The sequence below is a fragment of the Prionailurus viverrinus genome, chromosome A1 (assembly GCF_022837055.1).
Source record: "Prionailurus viverrinus isolate Anna chromosome A1, UM_Priviv_1.0, whole genome shotgun sequence".
Lineage (NCBI taxonomy): Eukaryota > Metazoa > Chordata > Mammalia > Carnivora > Felidae > Prionailurus > Prionailurus viverrinus.
Window position 1 is genome coordinate 71,872,043 of NC_062561.1, and position 18,586 is coordinate 71,890,628.

Genomic DNA, 18,586 nt, shown 5'->3' on the forward strand with positions numbered 1-18,586 from the left:
CATATAATCATTTCTTGTTGACAAGTTACTTCTTCTGTTTTGTTTCCCCATCTAGTTCCTTCTGACCAAGGACACTTTCCCAGTCTTATTTTGAACTAGGGTCCATAGTAAATAAGATGAGATTAATACTGAAATCAGAATAACTGCAAATTTCCTAATCCTCAGAGGGAACTGAAAACAGAGATATGGGATATAGATAGATTACCTCTTGTGGTTTCCTGTTTCCTGTTTGTATGGATAAATAGTTTTGGATGGTGAAGTGATAACATGTTTTTTGGGGTATGGATCCATTTGTTTAAATTAAAAAAAATTTTTTTTAATGTTTATTTTTGAGAGAGAGGGAGGGAGGGAGGGAGGGACAGAGAGAGAGGGAGACACAGAATCTGAATCAGGCTCCAGGCTCTGAGCTATCACTGCAGAGCCTGACACGGGCCTCGAACTCACAAACTGCAAGATCATGACCTGAGGTGAAGTCCCTTAACTGACGGAGCCACCCAGGCACCCCACCATTTGTTTAAATTTTTGATTTAAATTTTATTTAAATTTTAATGATTTCTTAAGCATGCCAGTTTCTAATTTTTAGGTATTATTTCTTCACTACTCCAAAACAGGCTGATTCCTCATGAATGATTTCAATCTGATTCCTTTATGGGACATTCCTGTGAGGCCACAGCATGGAAAGAGACGAATACTCCTTTTTTTTCACTCTTGTGCAGGGTCTGTGGCATGCAAAAGTGTGAAGCATATCTTCCCCCTAATTTATGTTTCGGTTCTCTTTTTCTTCTGCCATCCTGCGGATACTCTACAGCTGGATTTAGTCATTCCTTAAGCCAATCCCATGCTTCCCTGCCTGTTTTGTTCTGCTATTCCTGCCTAAAGTGTTCAAATCCTGCTCATCCTTCACAGCCTCACGTAAATATTTGGTCCTTGCTGTAAGATGATTTCCTTAATCGCTTTCCTCTTACCTTGTTGTACTTTTCTCTTCTGAATTCCCAGTGATAGAATTATTTGGGTACTTTCCCTCTCTCTTCCTAGATTCTGACACTCCAGTGTAAAAACAGTATTGTTAATCTTTTTTCTCACTGCACTTAGCATTGCTTTTAAAATATTGTCCCACATAAATATAACCAACATGAGAATTTTAAAAATTGAATTAATTATGAAACACATAGAAAGCAAGTGCCATTTTAACTAAGTTGAAGTTAAGAGCTATGTTTTGTGGCTTAGGGGCTAAAGGTCTATGACATTTGGCCCTCTCTTCCTTTTCCTCTAAGATCCTATAGCTAGAGTGTAGTGCTGTTAGAGCATCACAGGCCAGGAAGAGTCTTCCTGGTGCTCACTGTTTTCTTTCTTCAGAAAAGATCATAAACAAGTGGTCTCAGATGTAAGTGTATCTACCTTGTTTTCAGGAAACCTCTAAGCAAGGAGACTTTTATAACTTTTCTTGGTAACTCAAGCTGTCACAAACCTTAGAATAATCTAAATACTAAAACAACAATCTTATGTCATTTTCTCTTATCAGACTTTAGCTGGAGATGTCATTTGTTTGGGTCTTACTTTGTGTTTTCATCACACTTGCTAGCATATGCATTCCTTGTTGAATCAGTGGGAGAGTGCAGTAGCCTCTCCGTTGATAACAGTGAGTCCTGGACCTTCTGCTTTCACCCATGATAGAATAATGTGACTTGATTTCTCCCCAAATCATTGTGTCAGTTTTTGCTGATAAAAGCTGCAGGGGTTCCCTGTGAATTTTCAGATGAAAATACCTCAAATACATGTAAATCATTACTTTTGAAAAAGGGAGTTTAATTTGTGATGCATGCAAACAGTACTTTGGAGGAATTGTGTGTGTGTGTAAATGTCATAAAAGTTGCTTCTTGTATCTTTGGTTAGTTAATATTATATGTGCTTCTATTTTTGGAATCCTCTGTCAAATAACTTATTTATGTTTTCTTAGCTTTTTATTTCATTACTGGTAAAAATGTTATATTTATTGATACAAATAGTCTTTTTCTTTCGAAATGATCACCTCTCATTTTTAAAATATACATGAGATCATTACACTGGTGTTATTTTCCTGACTCTAAAGAAAGGAACTTTTAAATAAATTAGTTATTGTCTTCTGTGTTATTGAACATGTGGTCAGTTGTCATGTTCATGCATCCAGATGATCAAAGTCTGAACTTCTGTTTAATTCTTCCCTGCTGTTAGGCTACCCTGTCATGATCAAGGCCTCAGCAGGTGGTGGTGGGAAAGGCATGCGAATCGCCTGGGATGATGAAGAGACCAGGTGAGGTGCTGTCCAAAATCTACTTTTGATGAAAATTGCAGTTACTGGAGTTTTATTAAACTGACAAGTAAACAGATACCAAAAGTGTAATGGAATAATTACAATAACCAGATAATTTTTACTCTTTTAGATGGGAAAAAATGGAGATTATGCAGAAAACTTTCTTGTTTATATGTTGATGATGATTGTTCTGTTAGAGAAAGGTTCTTACTTTTTTATGCATTAACAAAGGAGGATTGTCTTTTTGTTTTTATATTATATTTTAAAAATTATAGTCATGATTCTGTTTTTTAGGCAAAAGCTACTAACATTTGATGTATATTCTGAGTGTGGTCAGAAGATTTGAAGCAAATATATTTAAAGTCAGTTATGATTTCATTCGTGCATTAGTCAGTGTGTACTTTCTATAGCTTGTCTATAAAGATGGTGAACTACTTCAATAATTCTATACTGTGGAATATATTTCTTCTGAATTTGAAACTACTAAACGTCCTTTATATACAGTGCACTCTGTTGTAAATGTAGACCAGTTTCTTATTAGTAGTTTCAGAAATCAAAAGTAACTTTTAAAACCAAATTTCAAAAATCCAATGCATTGATGCATTGATGACATCATGGTGATTAAAAAATAACTTTTGGGAAAACTGCATAGTACAAACAGGTTTTAGGCGCTTCTATGTAGGTTTGTGTTTTTATGGATTTTCGGATATGGCAGAAGAGATTTATGTCATTTTTTTTTGGAGGGTTGGAGGGGATAAACAATGACTTAATTATTGTCTTATGTTGCTTTTTGGTGCCCTTTTTCTACCCAGAAGTAATGTGGTCTTCCAGATCGTTCTGCTTTCTTCAGTTCCTTTGCTTTTCCTTTCCTCCCCACTCCCTCATATCTCTCAAAAACAGAAGTCTGGAGCAGTTGTCGTGAAAGTTGTTCACTACAAACCTAATTCAGAAATTAGGTTCTAAAGTGTACAAGCAAGGTAAAAATTTTCTCAAGGCAATATATTATTACCCTTTAAAATATTTTGGGAAAACACCAGGTTGCAGACTTGCACAGATGATTTTACCTCTAAAGGAAAATTATCTCAGAACACCATTGTTTCTTTGGTTGAGCATCAGAGAAAGTAATTAGTTGTGTTGTGGCGTTATAAGAGATAACATATACTGCTCTTTAAACCCCAGTCTTGGGGCGCCTGGGTGGCAGTTGGTTAAGCATCTGACTTTGGCTCAGATCATGATCTCGAGATTTATGGGTTCGGGCCCTGTGTCGGGCTCTGTGCTGGCAGCTCAGAGCCTGACTGTATGGAGTGACAATATTGGTTGAGGATCTGTGTGATAGGCACTGTTTTAGTAGTGTTCCAGGAATACAGACAAAATAATCCTTTCCTCTATGCAGTTTATATACTAGATCTGGAGTTCTTAACCTTTGAGTTCCCAGCCCCAGGAAATTGAGGAGAGGTTTATGCATCTGAATGAGGGAAAAAAAGGACCTATTTCTTCACTAGCTTCTAGTTGGGATTTAATGTTTCCTCCAATATAGGCAACGAACCGACTTACAATAGTGGTAGTATCTGTGAAACTTTGTACCACTTTGGAAGTCACATGTTATCACATTACAGTTGTTGAAGATATCTCTGAGTAACAGTGATTATTATTAGATTTGTTGTTGGAGCTTATTATTATAAAGAACCCCATACATTGTATCCCAAATTTGTTCTTAAAAATATTTTGATGCCTGTAGTTCAACATAATTTGTTTCGTGTGCAGTCCTATGCATTTTCTTTCTTGCACTTTTGGCCTTGTTTTCACAAGAAGTTCATGTGTTGCATGATTATGCAAAAGAGGTATATAGCATAAATCCAGACAGTAGGAGACACCACTGTGGCCATCTTTGGAAAAGACAATCTGCTGCAGCCTCTTGGTAGGAAAGAATGATGTAATAAAGATATAAAACACAACTCAACGGTTCTGTAAGAGATGTGTATTTTATAAACTAACTTTTTTCTCACTGTTTTGCCCTCTTGTATGGCACTTACATAGCAATTTCACTGAAAGCTTTAGCATTTACTTTTCATTATTCTTCTTGGGATCTCAGATTGCTTATCCATCATTTCTCCAGGGCTTCCTGTTAGTAACATATTCTTTTATGGTGAAGATAACTCTTAAATTTCTAGGTATTGAGATTTGCTGTGCTATTAACCAATGGATTTTAATTTAGCATTCAGTATTTTCAGAAATCACTGTATCTATTCATATATTGGGCATCTTTTTGGGTAATAATTTAACCCATTAAATGGCACATTGGTTCAAAATATGTTGATAAAATTAATAAAAATATGTGCACCCATACTTTTCTATCTAAAATATTGCTCTCACTTTGATAAATCATATCTGAAACTTTGTTGAGATTAATAAAAGTATGACACTATTTGGTTTGATAATATATGCTCTTTATTTTAAAAAGTTCCTCTGTATCCCCTGTTACTTTGGAAGAATCTGAACTACAGAAAAATTGAGAGGGGGCGCCTGGGTGGCGCAGTCAGTTAAGCGTCCGACTTCAGCCAGGTCACGATCTCGCGGTCCGGGAGTTCGAGCCCCGCGTTGGGCTCTGGGCTGATGGCTCAGAGCCTGGAGCCTGTTTCCAATTCTGTGTCTCCCTCTCTCTCTGCCCCTCCCCCGTTCATGCTCTGTCTCTCTCTGTCCCAAAAATAAAATAAAAAACATTGAAAAAAAAAAATTAAAAAAAAAAAAAAAAAAAGAAAAATTGAGAGAACAGTCCAGAAAATATCCATGGGGTTTTCTTCTGTAGTCACCAGTTGTTAATAGGCCACACTGCATCTACTCCTTGCCTTCTCCCTTCTTAAGGCAGAAATATTTTTTGCATACTCGATAAAAATTTTAGCCTTCTTTGGAAGGAAAAATCTGATAGCCATTAATTGCTTTATTATTTTATCCAGAGGAGTGTCTTCCTCTTGTAACATCTTTCCTACGTGGTTTTAGGGAAGTAGCATTTATGGCTTGTCTTAGAATCTTAGAACATCTGAAAAATTAAAAAAAAAATAGTGTTGTTATTGTATATTAAATTAGGGGGAGAATCATGAAGGCTGTTGAAAGTAGACTCAGATATTTTCATAATAACCTCTGGCTTTCTTTTCCCTATCCACGTTTCAATGAAATACGGCATGACTGGAAAATTGATCATGTCTGCATTGTGGAATACCCCTGCTAGATTTCGAGGACTGTGAGGGCAGTTTCTGCTTTATTTTTGTATTCCTGTCACCTAAATATGCACCAGGCACATGGTTTCATGATTAGTAAAAACGTATTGAGTGAATGTGTAACTTAGGTATAACAAATGATGTTTTTAATGCGGTTTCCATGAGTTCCAAAATATCCCCGTGATGCTTTCAAATGTGACAACTTATTTGGGTGATTTTGATTTTCACCTTTAGTATTCTTGGTTTAAATGGAAAATGTAAGCTCTGAGTCGTTACAGCAAAGACAAACTGTAAAGTGCCTTGTTTTTCTTTCTGAATCCTCATGTCCCATCTAATAAAAAGTTGGTCATATGGTATTGAAAACAATAATTCATTGTGCTTTAGTTTCTTTGAGCTTTGCAGTCTCCTGAGATCTAAAAACTCCATTCCCCTAAATCAAAGAAGTAATAGAGGACTAAGAAAACCTGATACCTTTTCCCTCAGAACTCTGAGAAATAGGAATTGTTGTAATATGTTTTGAATTTATCTTCTAGTCATTGTTTACTTTCAATGTTGTATTTTTTTAAGCACAAAAACAAAAGTGTATTTATTTCTAATATTGCCAGATGGAGTGTTTGCAAATTAAAAGATTGGAATAATTTTAATACTGTATTTAAGTACAGATACTTAATTTGAAGGTTAATAAGCTATTAATAATGTATAAAAAGAATTAAACTTTATATTCTGAATATATCAGTGAATGGAAAATAATATACTCATTTAGTTTTAGGTAAGCAAGTGTGAGTTTTTAATAGACCGAATGAGCCCAAGTGTATGAATTTAGTGAGCATATTTTATAATGATTTAAATGATTACAGTTTGGGAATAAAACATGTAAAGCGATAATCCTATCCATACTTTCTATTTTCAAAAATTGTACTTTCCTAAGTATTAATTTTGAATAAGTCCAGAAATGACTAAGCTGTCATGACCTGTATGGGTGTGTAGAGGGCAATTATATTTAAGTAAAGGTGTGCATTTAAACTATCATGAAATGTTCTTGAGGATCCTCCTGTTCTGGGTTCATTTTCACAGAGTACTTTGCTGTAGTTTTGCCCCAGTTGTGCCGTTGATCAGTTTGACCCTTTGCATTTTTGTGTGCGTATTCTGACTCTTGAATCAAATGGACATGCATTTTTGTATTTTTTAGTAATAGAATTAAGGTACATTGGGTTGAGGAAATGGAATTTTATGTGACTTGTGTGGTTTATTAAAAATACCTGACTTTTCACAGTGAACTAGGTATTGGTATTCCTATTTCATTATAAAATCTAGGATCAGGGAAATTAAATCACTGACCGCACGTCACAGAGCTGGTGAGTGTAAGACTTGCAGGTCACCGCAAGTCAATTTAGATACTTGTGCATTAAGTGAATTTTTCTTTGCTTTGTTCATAAGTAAGCCACGATAAATTTAATTGCTTTGTTTTCTTTTAGATTGAGGGCTGTGTTTGTTTTGTTAGTTTGACTGTTCTTCCTTTTTAAAAATTTTTTCCAGGGATGGTTTTCGATTTTCATCTCAAGAAGCTGCTTCTAGTTTTGGTGATGATAGACTACTAATAGAAAAATTTATTGATAACCCTCGTCATATAGAAATCCAGGTTGGTACATTTTAAGATGTTTTCTAATTATTATGACTTCAAAATAACATCATTTATTCCTATTGGAAACACATCCTTTCTTCCATTTAGAATGATTGTGAATCGTTCTGGTATGTTTCCATAACTTCAAAATAGAGAATGTACATAAATTGATCACTTCCCTTTGGAATTGGGTATACTTTTTGTCAGAGTGCCAGAATGTTGGTCAACAGAGGGAATGATATAAAAATCCTATAGGAACAAGCAGTCCCAAGATGGACCAGGCTGAATACATTGTGCTCAGAGGCTCATTAGCCCTCTTCTGAGACTGGCCATTTCAGAGCTGTTTTTGTTTTGTTTTGTTTTTTAAGTGCTTCATCTGGATTCCTATTATTTCAGTTCACCGAATGTCTGCGTGGCTGGCCCACTGAGACAAGCATTCTTCTAGGAGCTGGTAGTAGAGAGATGAGTAAATGATTTCCTCTACTCAGGTTAAGATTTTAATCCACCTGCTAAAGTGGTTGTGGGGAGTATGGATTTCAGCAGGACAAACTGGGTTTTCTGAAATGGCACACAGAGGATGATGATGTGTCCTGAATTGTCATTTTTGTCAGAATTGTCTTCATTCTATTTTACACATTAGGGCTATGAATTGAGTTAAAATTGATAAAACATAAATATCAAATTTGAAATCATACTGAAATTTAGGTTATTATTTTCCTCATTTCAGTGTGAATAGAGAACCAGAAAACTAATAGGTTATTTGCTGCCATTGCCCCTTCTGATGGGGCATAGTAAAAGTCCTAGGTTTTGTCATTGTGGTTTTGTTAAGTTTAATTTTCATTTTATGTAGGTATTATTTATGAGTAGAAAATCTTCATCTAGATCCTCAAATTTTCCAGAATGGGAAAAATGTGCAAACATACATAGTAGTTAAACATTTTTTTTTTAAATGTTTGTTTATTTTTGAGAGAGAGAGAGAGAGACAGAGCATGGGCAGGGGAGGGGCAGAGAGAGAGGAAGACACAGAATCTGAAGCAGGCTCCAGGCCCTGAGCTGTCGGCACAGAGCCCGATGCTGGGCTTGAACCAACGACCCACAAGATCATGACCTGAGCCAAAGTCGGGATGCTTAACCGACTGAGCCACCCATGCACCCCTTCAGTTAGTAGTTTTAAAACGTTGAATATACTGTATTTATTTCTGAAGTTAGCAGGATTTTTTGTTGTTGTTGGTTTTTTGTTTTTAGATGTTATAAATTGAGATAACACAGCTCTTCAGTAAAGTCCACAAATCTTGTGTACGCTTCAATAAAATTCTTGTGCACACATGGAAACCTGTATAGCAACCATCCAGATAGAGAGATGGATAGATAGATAGATAGATATAAGATGTATAGCACATTTCTGTGGCATTAGAAGATTTCTTCATACCATTTCCCAGCCAATCCCTGCATTTCGCTACCAAAGTACCTGCTGTTCTGACCTCTAACACCACAGATTATTTTTGTCCTTAAACTTCATATAAATGAAATTATACAATATATATTTGGTTATACGTACTTGGCTTCTTTCACACAATATCATATCTTTGAGATTCTTCCATGAGGCTGTATGTTATTTATTCATTCTAAGAAATTGTTCTGCAGGGGCACCTGAGTGGCCCAATTGGCCAAGCGTCTGACTCTTGATTTCGGTTCAGGTCATGATCCCAGGGTCGTGGGATCAAGCCCTGCATCAGGCTCTATGCTGAGTGTGGAGCTTAAGATTCTCTCTCTGCCCCTCTCTCTCGCTTGTACTCTCTCTCTTTCTAAAATAAAAAATAAAGAAATCAGAATAAAAAAATAAATTGCTCTGTGATATTTCATTGTTTGAATAACCTGTAATTTATCCATTTTCTTGTTGGTGGGTCTTCTGGTTGTTGTCAGCTTTTTAACGCTGAATAAATTGCTGTGTCTTTTCATGGACATATACATTCTTTCAGATATACTGAGGAGAAATATTACTGGATTACATGGTAATGTTATGTTTAGTTCTAGTAAATACTGTAGTTGTCATATATTTGTATATATTTTTTATTTTTATACAAGTTTGTTTAAGTGTTAGAGAGACAGACACAACAAGTGGGGCAGGGGCAGAGAGAGGAGGGCAGAGGATCTGAAGTGGGCTCTGCGCTGACAGCAGCAAGTCTGACTTGGGGCGTGAACTTATGAACCATGAAGTCATAACCCGAGCCGAAGTTAGACGCTCAACTGACTGAGTCTTCCAGGCGCCCCATATATATTTTTAATAAGCTTCACTCCCAGTGGGGGGTTGGAACTCACAACCCTTACATCAAGAGTTGCGTGCTTCACCAGTTGAGTCAGCCAGGTGCCCCTGTCCTTTATATATTTTGGATATTAACCCCTTATTAGATATATCATTTGCAAATATCTTCTCCCATCAGTAGATTGTCTTTTTGTCTTGTTGATGGTTTCCTTTGCTGTGTGAAAGCTTTTTATTTTGTGGTAGCCCCAATAGTTTATTTTTGCTTTTGTTTCCCTTGCCTTAGGGAACATATCTAGAAAAATGTTGCTGTAGCCGATGTCAGAGAAATTACTAGAATTTTTATGGTTTCATGTCTCACATTTCGGTCTTTAATTCATTTGGAGTTTATTTTTGTGTATGGTGTTAAAAAGTGGTCCATTTTCAGGGAGCCTGGGTGGCTCAGTTTTCACCTCAGGTCATGATCTCATGATTCGTGAGATTGAGCCCCACATCAGGCTCTGTGCTTACGGTGTGGAGCCTGCTTGGGATTCTCTCGCTGCCCCTCCCTAGCTCACGTGCCCTTGCTCTCTCTCACTCTCTCTCAAAATAAACTTAAAGAAAAAAAGTGATCTAGTTTCATTCTTTTACATATAGCTGTCCAGTTTTCACAACACCATTAACTGAAGACACTATCTTTTCCCCATCGTATATTCTTGCCTCCTTTGTCATAGATTAACTGACATAAAATCATGGGTTTATTTCTGGGCACTCTGGTTAGTTCTGTTGATCTATGTGTTTGTTTTTGTGTCGGTACCACACTATTTTGATTACTATTTGTAGTATATCTTGAAATCTGGGATGGTGATACCTTTAAGCTTTGTTGTTCTTAAAATTGCTTTGACTACAAATTTTGGGATTATTTGCTTTTAGTCTGTGAAGAATGTTGTTGGTATTTTGGTAGGGATTACATTAAATTTGTAGATGGCTTTGGGTACTATGGATATCTTAACAATATTCTTCCAGTCCATGAGCATGGAATAGCTTTACATTTGTTTGCGACATCTTCAGTTTCTTTCATCAGTATTTCGTAGTTTCCAGAGTAAAGATCTTTCATCTTCTTGGTTATTCTATTCCTAAGTATTGTATTCTTTTTAGTGCAATTATAAATGGAATTGTTTTCTTTATTTCTCTTTCTGCTATTTCATTATTATCATATGGAAATGTGGCTGATTTCTCTATATTGATTTTGTATCCTGCACCTTTACTGAATACATTTATTACTCCTAGTAGTGTTTTTGGTGGAGTCTTTAGAGTTTTCTATGTATGGTATCATGTGTCTGCAAATAGTGACATTTTAACTTCTTCCTTACCAGTTTGGATGCCTTTCATTGCCTGACTGCTGTGGCTAGGACTTACAGTATTTTGTTGACTAAACGAGGCAAGGATGGGCATCCTTGTCTTGTTTTTGATTTTGAGAAAAGTTCTTAATTTTTCACCATTGAGTATGGTGTTAGCTGTGGATTTTTTGCATCTGGCCTTTATTATGCTGATGTACGTTCCCTCTAAACCCACCTGAAGAGTTTTTATCATGAATGGATGTTGAATTTGTCATGCTTTTTCTGTATCTGCTGAGATGATCATATGATTTTTTTTTTCATTTTGTTAATGTGGTTATCACACTGATTAATTTGTGAATATTGAACCATCCTTGCATCCCTGGAATAAATTCCACTTGCTCATGGTGAATGGTTCTTTTAATATATTGTTGAATGTGAAGGCCATCTTTGGATATGAGCTACCACAACCCATTCTTCAGGCCCTAATGATCATGTCCTTCCATAAGTAGAATATAAACATCTTCCTTTCAAGACCAGAATCTCTTTTTCAAACTTGGCCCTGCTATGGATGAGACTTCTTGTGTACAGCTCATTAAAAGCTGTTCTCCTGATGCAGAGACCTCTGTATTTAAAGACAGTTTGACGCCTCCTTGTCAAACTTGCAATGATGGAGGAAAGGCTATGACACTGCAATAAGTAGCCCCATTCAACAAGGTTAAAAAAAAAAAAAAGCTAGGCACACAGTATTTATTGGCTGTTACTTTTTTTTTTTTTGAGAAAGATACAGAGACCAAGTGGGGGAGGGGTAGAGTGAGAAGGAGACAGAATCTCAAGCAGGCTCCATGCTGTCAGCACAGAACCCAATGCCGGACTCAAACTTACTAACCATGAGATCATTACCTGAGCTGAAACCAAGAGTCTGATTCTTTTTTTTTTTTTTTTTCTTTTTTTTTTCAATGTTTATTTATTTTTTTGGGGACAGAGAGAGACAGAGCATGGACGGGGGAGGGGCAGAGAGAGAGGGAGACACAGAATCGGAAACAGGCTCCAGGCTCTGAGCCATCAGCCCAGAGCCCGACGTGGGGCTCGAACTCCCGGACCGCGAGATCGTGACCTGGCTGAAGTCGGACGCTTAACCGACTGCGCCACCCAGGCGCCCCGAGTCTGATTCTTAACTAATTGAGCCACTCAGGTGCCCCAGCTCTTATTTAGTATTTGAAAACCAGCAGTTGAAGTAGAGAGCTCTCATAGGAGTTTTTTTGTTGTTGTAATTCTTGGTGAGAGATGATGGCAACTTGGGCCAGGGTGTTGGTATTGGAGGTGAGGAAATGTGATTGAATTCTGGATACTCTGTGAAGGTAGACTAGATTTTCTAAAAGATCAGATGTGATGTGTAAGAAAAAGTGTAAGACATCAAAGATGGCTTTAGGGTTTGGGCCTGAGGAATTAGAAGACTGGGACTATCTTTTACTGAGGAAGGAAAAACTATGAGAGATAAGTGTTTTAGGGAGGAAATCAGGGTGTGATGTTGGATAAATCACAGTTGAGATATCAAAGTGTAGGTACTAAGTAGACTGTTGGATATTTAAGTCTGTAATTTAGGGGAGATACTTGGGCTGTCCTTCCTGTAAGATCTTACAGGCAAAATTAATTCCCCCTTCTTTGTATTCCTCATCTGTCACTTATTTGTGCTATTAGAAGACCATTTATTTTATCTTTGTCTGACTTTTCCAATAGACCAAGAAGTCCTTGAAGGCAGTTAGTAGGTCTTATTCACGTTTGGTTCCAACAACCAGGCCGGTGTCTTTCACATTACCAATACTCTATAAAGCTTCATCAAATTGTGTTAAGTAATTACGTATCTACATCAGCCTTTATTTTCATTAGTCGTGGCATATAATCTAATGCCACGTGGCATATAATCGTGGCATATAATTTTAAACACAGGTGAAAGTGTTTTAAATAGGTATGCCTATTTATGGCATATATATGCCACGTGGCATATAATCGTGGCATATAATTTTAAACACAGGTGAAAGTGTTTTAAATAGGTAACAGTAATTACTTAAATAGGTAACAGAGATGTTGCTCTATCTGATCTGTGCTTGGAAGTTTTTTATTTTCCTCAATTTGCATTTATATGAGGTGATTTGTGCACACTATAAGGGACATTTAATGAAAAGTGAGCATTCCTTTCACCCTTGTTTCCAAGTCCCCTGGTTTCTGTCCCTAGAAGCAGGCACTGTTACTGTTTTTTGAATATCCTGCCATGGACTGTGAAGTATAGATATGTATGTCACTTACATGCATATAGATATGTATGAAGCACTTTTCAGTAGGCAGTATTTCTGGGAGATTTTTCCACATTGAGTACCTGCGCATTGGTAAAGGGCTATATTAAAAGTTTTTTGTTTTTTTTTTTAAATCATGATGGGGGGCAACTGGCTGGCTCAGTCAGTGGAGCATGCAACTCTTGATCTCAGGGCCCTGAGTTCGAGCCCCACATTAGGTGTAGAGATTACATTAAAAAAAAAATTCATGATGGATTTAAGGATTAACTTCCCTTATAAGCACTTTTTATTTAGATTGTCGGGTCACTTAGTTTCTTCATTTATTTAGTGGAATAAATCCTTGTCAAATTATTTTTGTTGAATGCTTAGGAAATGGCAAGACTTTATAAAAAGAACCAGGAGACTACACAGACTTCAGGGAAAAATAGATGTGATTCTATATATGAATCTAATATGTTATAGTTAGAAATATTTCTGAGAATTCTTGGTTATGGCTTAATTTCTTGGACGCAAAGTCTGCTTTTACTCCCTTGTCAACTAGAGTGAAAAGAAGTAGAATAAATTTAGTGTTAAACTATTTTTCAGGTATGCTTCATGCAGCCACCTTTGAGTCTTAAAAATCAAATTCCAAATTTTTTGACATTTAATTACTGCAGTGTTTTCCTTTGCTTGGATCATTCTTAAGGTTTAGATAGGTTTTATTCCTAAAAATTAAGTTTGCATTCATATGTTGACTACTCATTTCATAGTTTGTTATACTTGCTGTAACCATGATCTTTTTTGATTTTATATTTTCAGCAGCCATATAAAATATTAAGATGATGCTATCTGCTATTTATAATGCGTAAGGAAACAGAGTGACTTGCCCAGAGAAGTGAGTTAAAATTGTTGCCTAGCCTAAGCCTTCTAGAGTAGCTTTTACTTCTGTGACCTTAACATGTGTATTCAATAATAGTTATCTACTTCTTAATCATGAAAATATATTAATCTGTTCCTAAAAGCAAGCATTCTGTCCAAAAATATTAACCAAGAGCATGTTTTAGGGTTACCAGATTTAGCTGATAAGATACATATTAAATTTGAATTTCAGATAAACTGGTTTTTGTTTTGAAGTGAAGGTACGTCCTAGTAAGTATTTGGGACCTATTTTCATTAAGATTTTTGGTTGTTTATTTAAAATTCAAATTCAACTGGCTATCCTGTTATTTTATCTGGCAGTTCCAGCTCATTTTTCAGTATTACAAATGGGAAAAATCATGATGTGTTACATGGTAACCCCATACTTTTTATCACTTTCTATAACAAAAAAAAAGCACATAAAAACATCCATATATAAATAACAGACTAATTGGATGTAAATAAGATAGTATTTCTTGATCAACAGGTATTTAATGATGTTAAAAACAAACCGATGTTTGTGATAACAGTCATGGTTTTCCTAAAGCATCACTGATACCTAGAACATATATTCCCCTTTATTGACACTCAGTTTCCTTCATAAAATTTGTACAATTGATGTGGTATTTCCCCTAGTACATTGGAAATGTAACATGAGAATTTTTTCCTCAAGTCTTTTAAAACATTTCAGTGAGTTTTTGGGGTTGTAAATAGTTTTCCTCTATTAACATCAACCAAAAGAGAAACATATTTGAGAGGTACATGTGTTTTGTGAGGTGTGCTTGGTAAAAACCAATGGTTGTTGCATGGTGAAAATGTTAATTGGGCACATACTCTATAGGTTTGGCAGTATAATTTTTCAAGCGGTGTACTCTGTCAGGTTTTAGGTGATAAACATGGGAATGCTTTGTGGCTCAATGAAAGAGAATGCTCAATTCAGCGAAGAAATCAGAAAGTGGTGGAGGAAGCACCCAGGTAAGAGTTTCTCTCAGTGAGCATTTATAACAGACTGATTTTGTTTCTTACATTCCTTTCCCATTTTACTGGCTAAAATTGCTTTAATTGCAGTTTGGTAGACATGGTATGATTCTATTGATGTGTATTTTTATAATTAAGAATTTGCCACTTCAGCTTCCTCAGTACTTAGTGCATGACACGTGAGAGAGTTCTTGGGAAAGAAAGGTGGGGTTTTGTTAGAGGAGAGAGTTGGGTGGATAGCCAGCTATGACTTCCACAGGCTTCTAGGGAATAGACCCTGCTAGTGTTTCCAGTCATGTGGAATGTCCAGGATCTTCTGTTGGTGAAAGTTTCATAAAGTTGATCCTGAAGTTTTAAAATTTATCTTACCGTGAAGAGGCTTCTGGAGCACAATTTTTAGAGATTTCTTGATTTATCAGCACTCTTTCAGGCACTTCTCCAAGCCACCTTTAGATGTGTTGAATATAGCAATTTCATGGAACTTCATGTCTAATTTGATGCTAGGTTGGTATTTGTATATATCCAAGTTGTCTCTTAGTCCTTAAAAATCCCACTTGAGTGTACATTGTTATTTTTAATAACCAGGCGATAAGGAGTATAGCCAATTATAACTTTGTCATAGCCAGTGTGCCTTGATATATGTGTATAGTTTCTGTAAAAAGTAGATGTGGCTATGAGCAGATTTTTAATCACAGGGTAATGGCAAAAAGCAAATCCTACTTCAATTATAATGGTTTTTATGTATTTACTTTTAACGTGTATTTATTTTTTAAGGAGAGAGACAGAGCATGAGCAGGGGAGGGGCAGAGAAAGGAGGAGACACAGAATCCGAAGCAGGCTCCAGGCTCTGAGCTGTCATCATAGAGCCCGTCGTGGGGCTCAAATTCAAGAGCCATGAGCTAAAGTTGGGCGCTTAACTGACTGAGCCACCCAGATGCCCCTGGTTTTTAAATATATGGTATAGTATAGTGGTTTTAAAACATGGTTCCCAAGTTTTTTGCCACTTCTCCTGTTGAGGAGTAGAGGTAGGGATCTGTGTACCTTCCCCCTGGTTTTGTGTTCTGTGACTGTTTGAGCAATAGACTGTGTAGAAGTGATGCTGCCTGAAGGGGCCTTAGGAAACTGCCAGCTTCCACTTCTGTTTTCTTGGGACGCTTAGCTTGAAGAACAGCCCACTGCAGCCTGCACATGGCCTACCCCTGTCTCATGGCCCAGGATCAGGATGTAAGAGGGAAGGAAGAAGAAAAGGCAAAAGCAATGTTTATCTGTATCTTTAAGAAGGATCCCTAAATTTACCCGTGCTAACTTGGTGGTGATCTGGAGTTAGGCACTTTGCTGGGAAGTTGGGAAAAGTCTTTTTTTTTAAATTTTTAATGTTTATTTTTGAGAGAGAGAGAGAGAGAGAGAGAGAGAGAGAGAGCGAGAGAGAGAGCGCGCACACACATGTGCAGGGAAAGGGCAGAGAGAAGAGAATCGGAAGCAGGTTCCAGGAGCCTGATGTAGGGCTCAAACCCACGAGCGGTGAGATCATGACCTGAGCTGAAGTCGGATGGTTAACCGACTGAGCCACCCAGGCACCCCGGGAAAAGTCTTTTTTAAATTAAGTAACTGTGTGTCCTGCTAAAATTCTTCTAGTTGTGTAGAAGGGGACAAGGATTCCTGGTAGAATAATAGTAGTCTCTGACACACTGCTTTTATAATTTGGTGCTATCTTCTTATTGCTTCTAATATAACTAATTTTTTATTTAAAATTCACTCAGGTTTTACCTGGGGGAAAAAACCTTTCACAGACTAGGAACCTTGAATCATTATTTTTGTCTCATTTCTCTCTCTTTCTCTGGAAATGTAAGTTTTTGTTTGAACTCACCTATTCATTGAGAGAAAAAAAGGAAAATTTAAAGCCATAGGAACCAAAAAGAAAACAAAAACAAACAAAAAAAAAAGGGAACTGATCATTATGCTTGATAGGTATTTGTATATTATTATTTGTGAAATAGTAAAGTAAGTGTAATATGTAGGTTTCAGTTTCTAGATTTTGACTTTACTGCTGTGTTTTATTTGAGTGCAGTGATGAGGTTGCTTATCGCTCTGAGTATTTTTTACTTTACAGTTTATTGAAGACATTTCAGGTTTATTTGCCTGCTGGAGGGTTATTTTGGTATTGTGAAACAAAAGTTTTGAGGATTTATTAGATGTACAATGAGTTCTTGTTATATGTGGTAGTTATGTTTTATAGAGTCCTTGTGAACACTGAATTAGTGAATACTGAAGCATTGTTCCTAGGGTAGACCCAGAGTTACGTTCTGTGAGCCTCTAGTTGGGTCATTTTAATCCCTACATAACCTTGATGAAAATGTCCTGACATAACCTTGTTTTATGTGTGTTCCTGTTGAAAGACACCTTGCTAAATGCATGTTGTTGATTCATTAATACTGATCTCATAGCCCCAGTCGGCAGTGCTGTAACACATGCCGGAAGGTAGTTCATCCACCACACGTGTTCTTCTGAAGGCACATCTCATGCTCTGGTTTCTCTTCAAGTCGCATAAATCTTTCGCCTTTTACTGAAGGCACATCTCCCAATTTTAGCTTGCGAAAATTTGAATATATGTGTTTAAGTTTTACCAGTTGGAAACAACTACTTGTGCTAAAACTGATGGAAGTTGCAGCATAATGTGGAAAGTTCAAATATTAGTTTTATGAAAAATCTGAAGCTGACTTATTTAAACATGTTAGGCTTAATAACACAAGAAGCACATGTTATAAACACTTGTAAAGCATATAATATAAAATCTTAAATTGATAGAGACCATACCTGAGTAAACTCTAAGAAAATTTTTATACGGTGCACACAAAAGATTACTTTTGTTCAAAATGTTGATTAATCTTTCTGTATTGGCAGCATTTTTCTGGATTCTGAGACTCGAAGAGCGATGGGAGAACAAGCCGTAGCTCTCGCCAAAGCAGTAAAATATTCCTCTGCTGGAACCGTAGAATTCCTTGTGGACTCAAAGAAGAATTTTTATTTTTTGGAAATGAATACGAGACTCCAGGTAACTGTTTTTCATTCCTCACCATGCCTCTATACTTCACCCTCTTCTCCCACCCATTTTTGTTTTCATGAAACTTACAAGTCAACTTCATAAAGTCCTAAAGATTTCATGTTTATGCTTGTGCTAAGACATGTGTTGGGAATGACAGATAACTAACAGGGTAATTTAATGGTCAGTGTCTAGGCCTTCTGCTTTGTTACCGTTAATACTCCATATTGGAAATTTCACTTGGGTTTTTTCCCCTAACCTCTCTTGATGACCTGTATTAGTCAGGGTTCATGTGCTGTTGAGAGAACTGCTGTGGGTGTGATAAACAGAAAGGGATTAAGTGCTTACAAATCTTTGGAAGAGATGGAGGGAGGAAGGGTCCCTAGAGTAACTTTCAGGAATGGCTCTCAGAACTAGACCAACCAGCCTGGCTTCTAGAGGAACTGCCACCATGATGAGGTTGAGAAGTCAGGCTGCCACTCTGGAACTCTTTTTTTTTTTTTTCCTTTTCTTTTTTTTCTTTTAACTTGTTTTATTTTTTATTTTTTAAAATTTACATCCAAATTAGTTAGCATATAGTGCAACAATGGTTTCAGGAGCAGATTCCTTAGTGCCCCTTACCCATTTAGCCCAGCCCCCCTCCTACAACCCCTCCTGTAACCCTCAGTTTGTTCT

At 36.7% G+C, this 18,586-nt stretch overlaps 1 protein-coding gene across 5 annotated transcripts in view; it reads left to right on the forward strand.

Moving 5' to 3' along the window:
• The window catches only part of PCCA (propionyl-CoA carboxylase subunit alpha), a 417,383-nt gene that overhangs the window by 154,396 nt on the left and 244,401 nt on the right, over positions 1-18,586 (forward strand). For all 5 annotated transcript variants that reach the window (XM_047863104.1, XM_047863113.1, XM_047863129.1 and 2 more), the window contains exons 9-12: positions 2,212-2,290; positions 7,042-7,144; positions 14,774-14,868; positions 17,773-17,923. In XM_047863104.1, the coding sequence (XP_047719060.1) occupies positions 2,212-2,290; positions 7,042-7,144; positions 14,774-14,868; positions 17,773-17,923 (428 nt within the window). The remainder of the gene's footprint in view (positions 1-2,211; positions 2,291-7,041; positions 7,145-14,773; positions 14,869-17,772; positions 17,924-18,586) is intronic.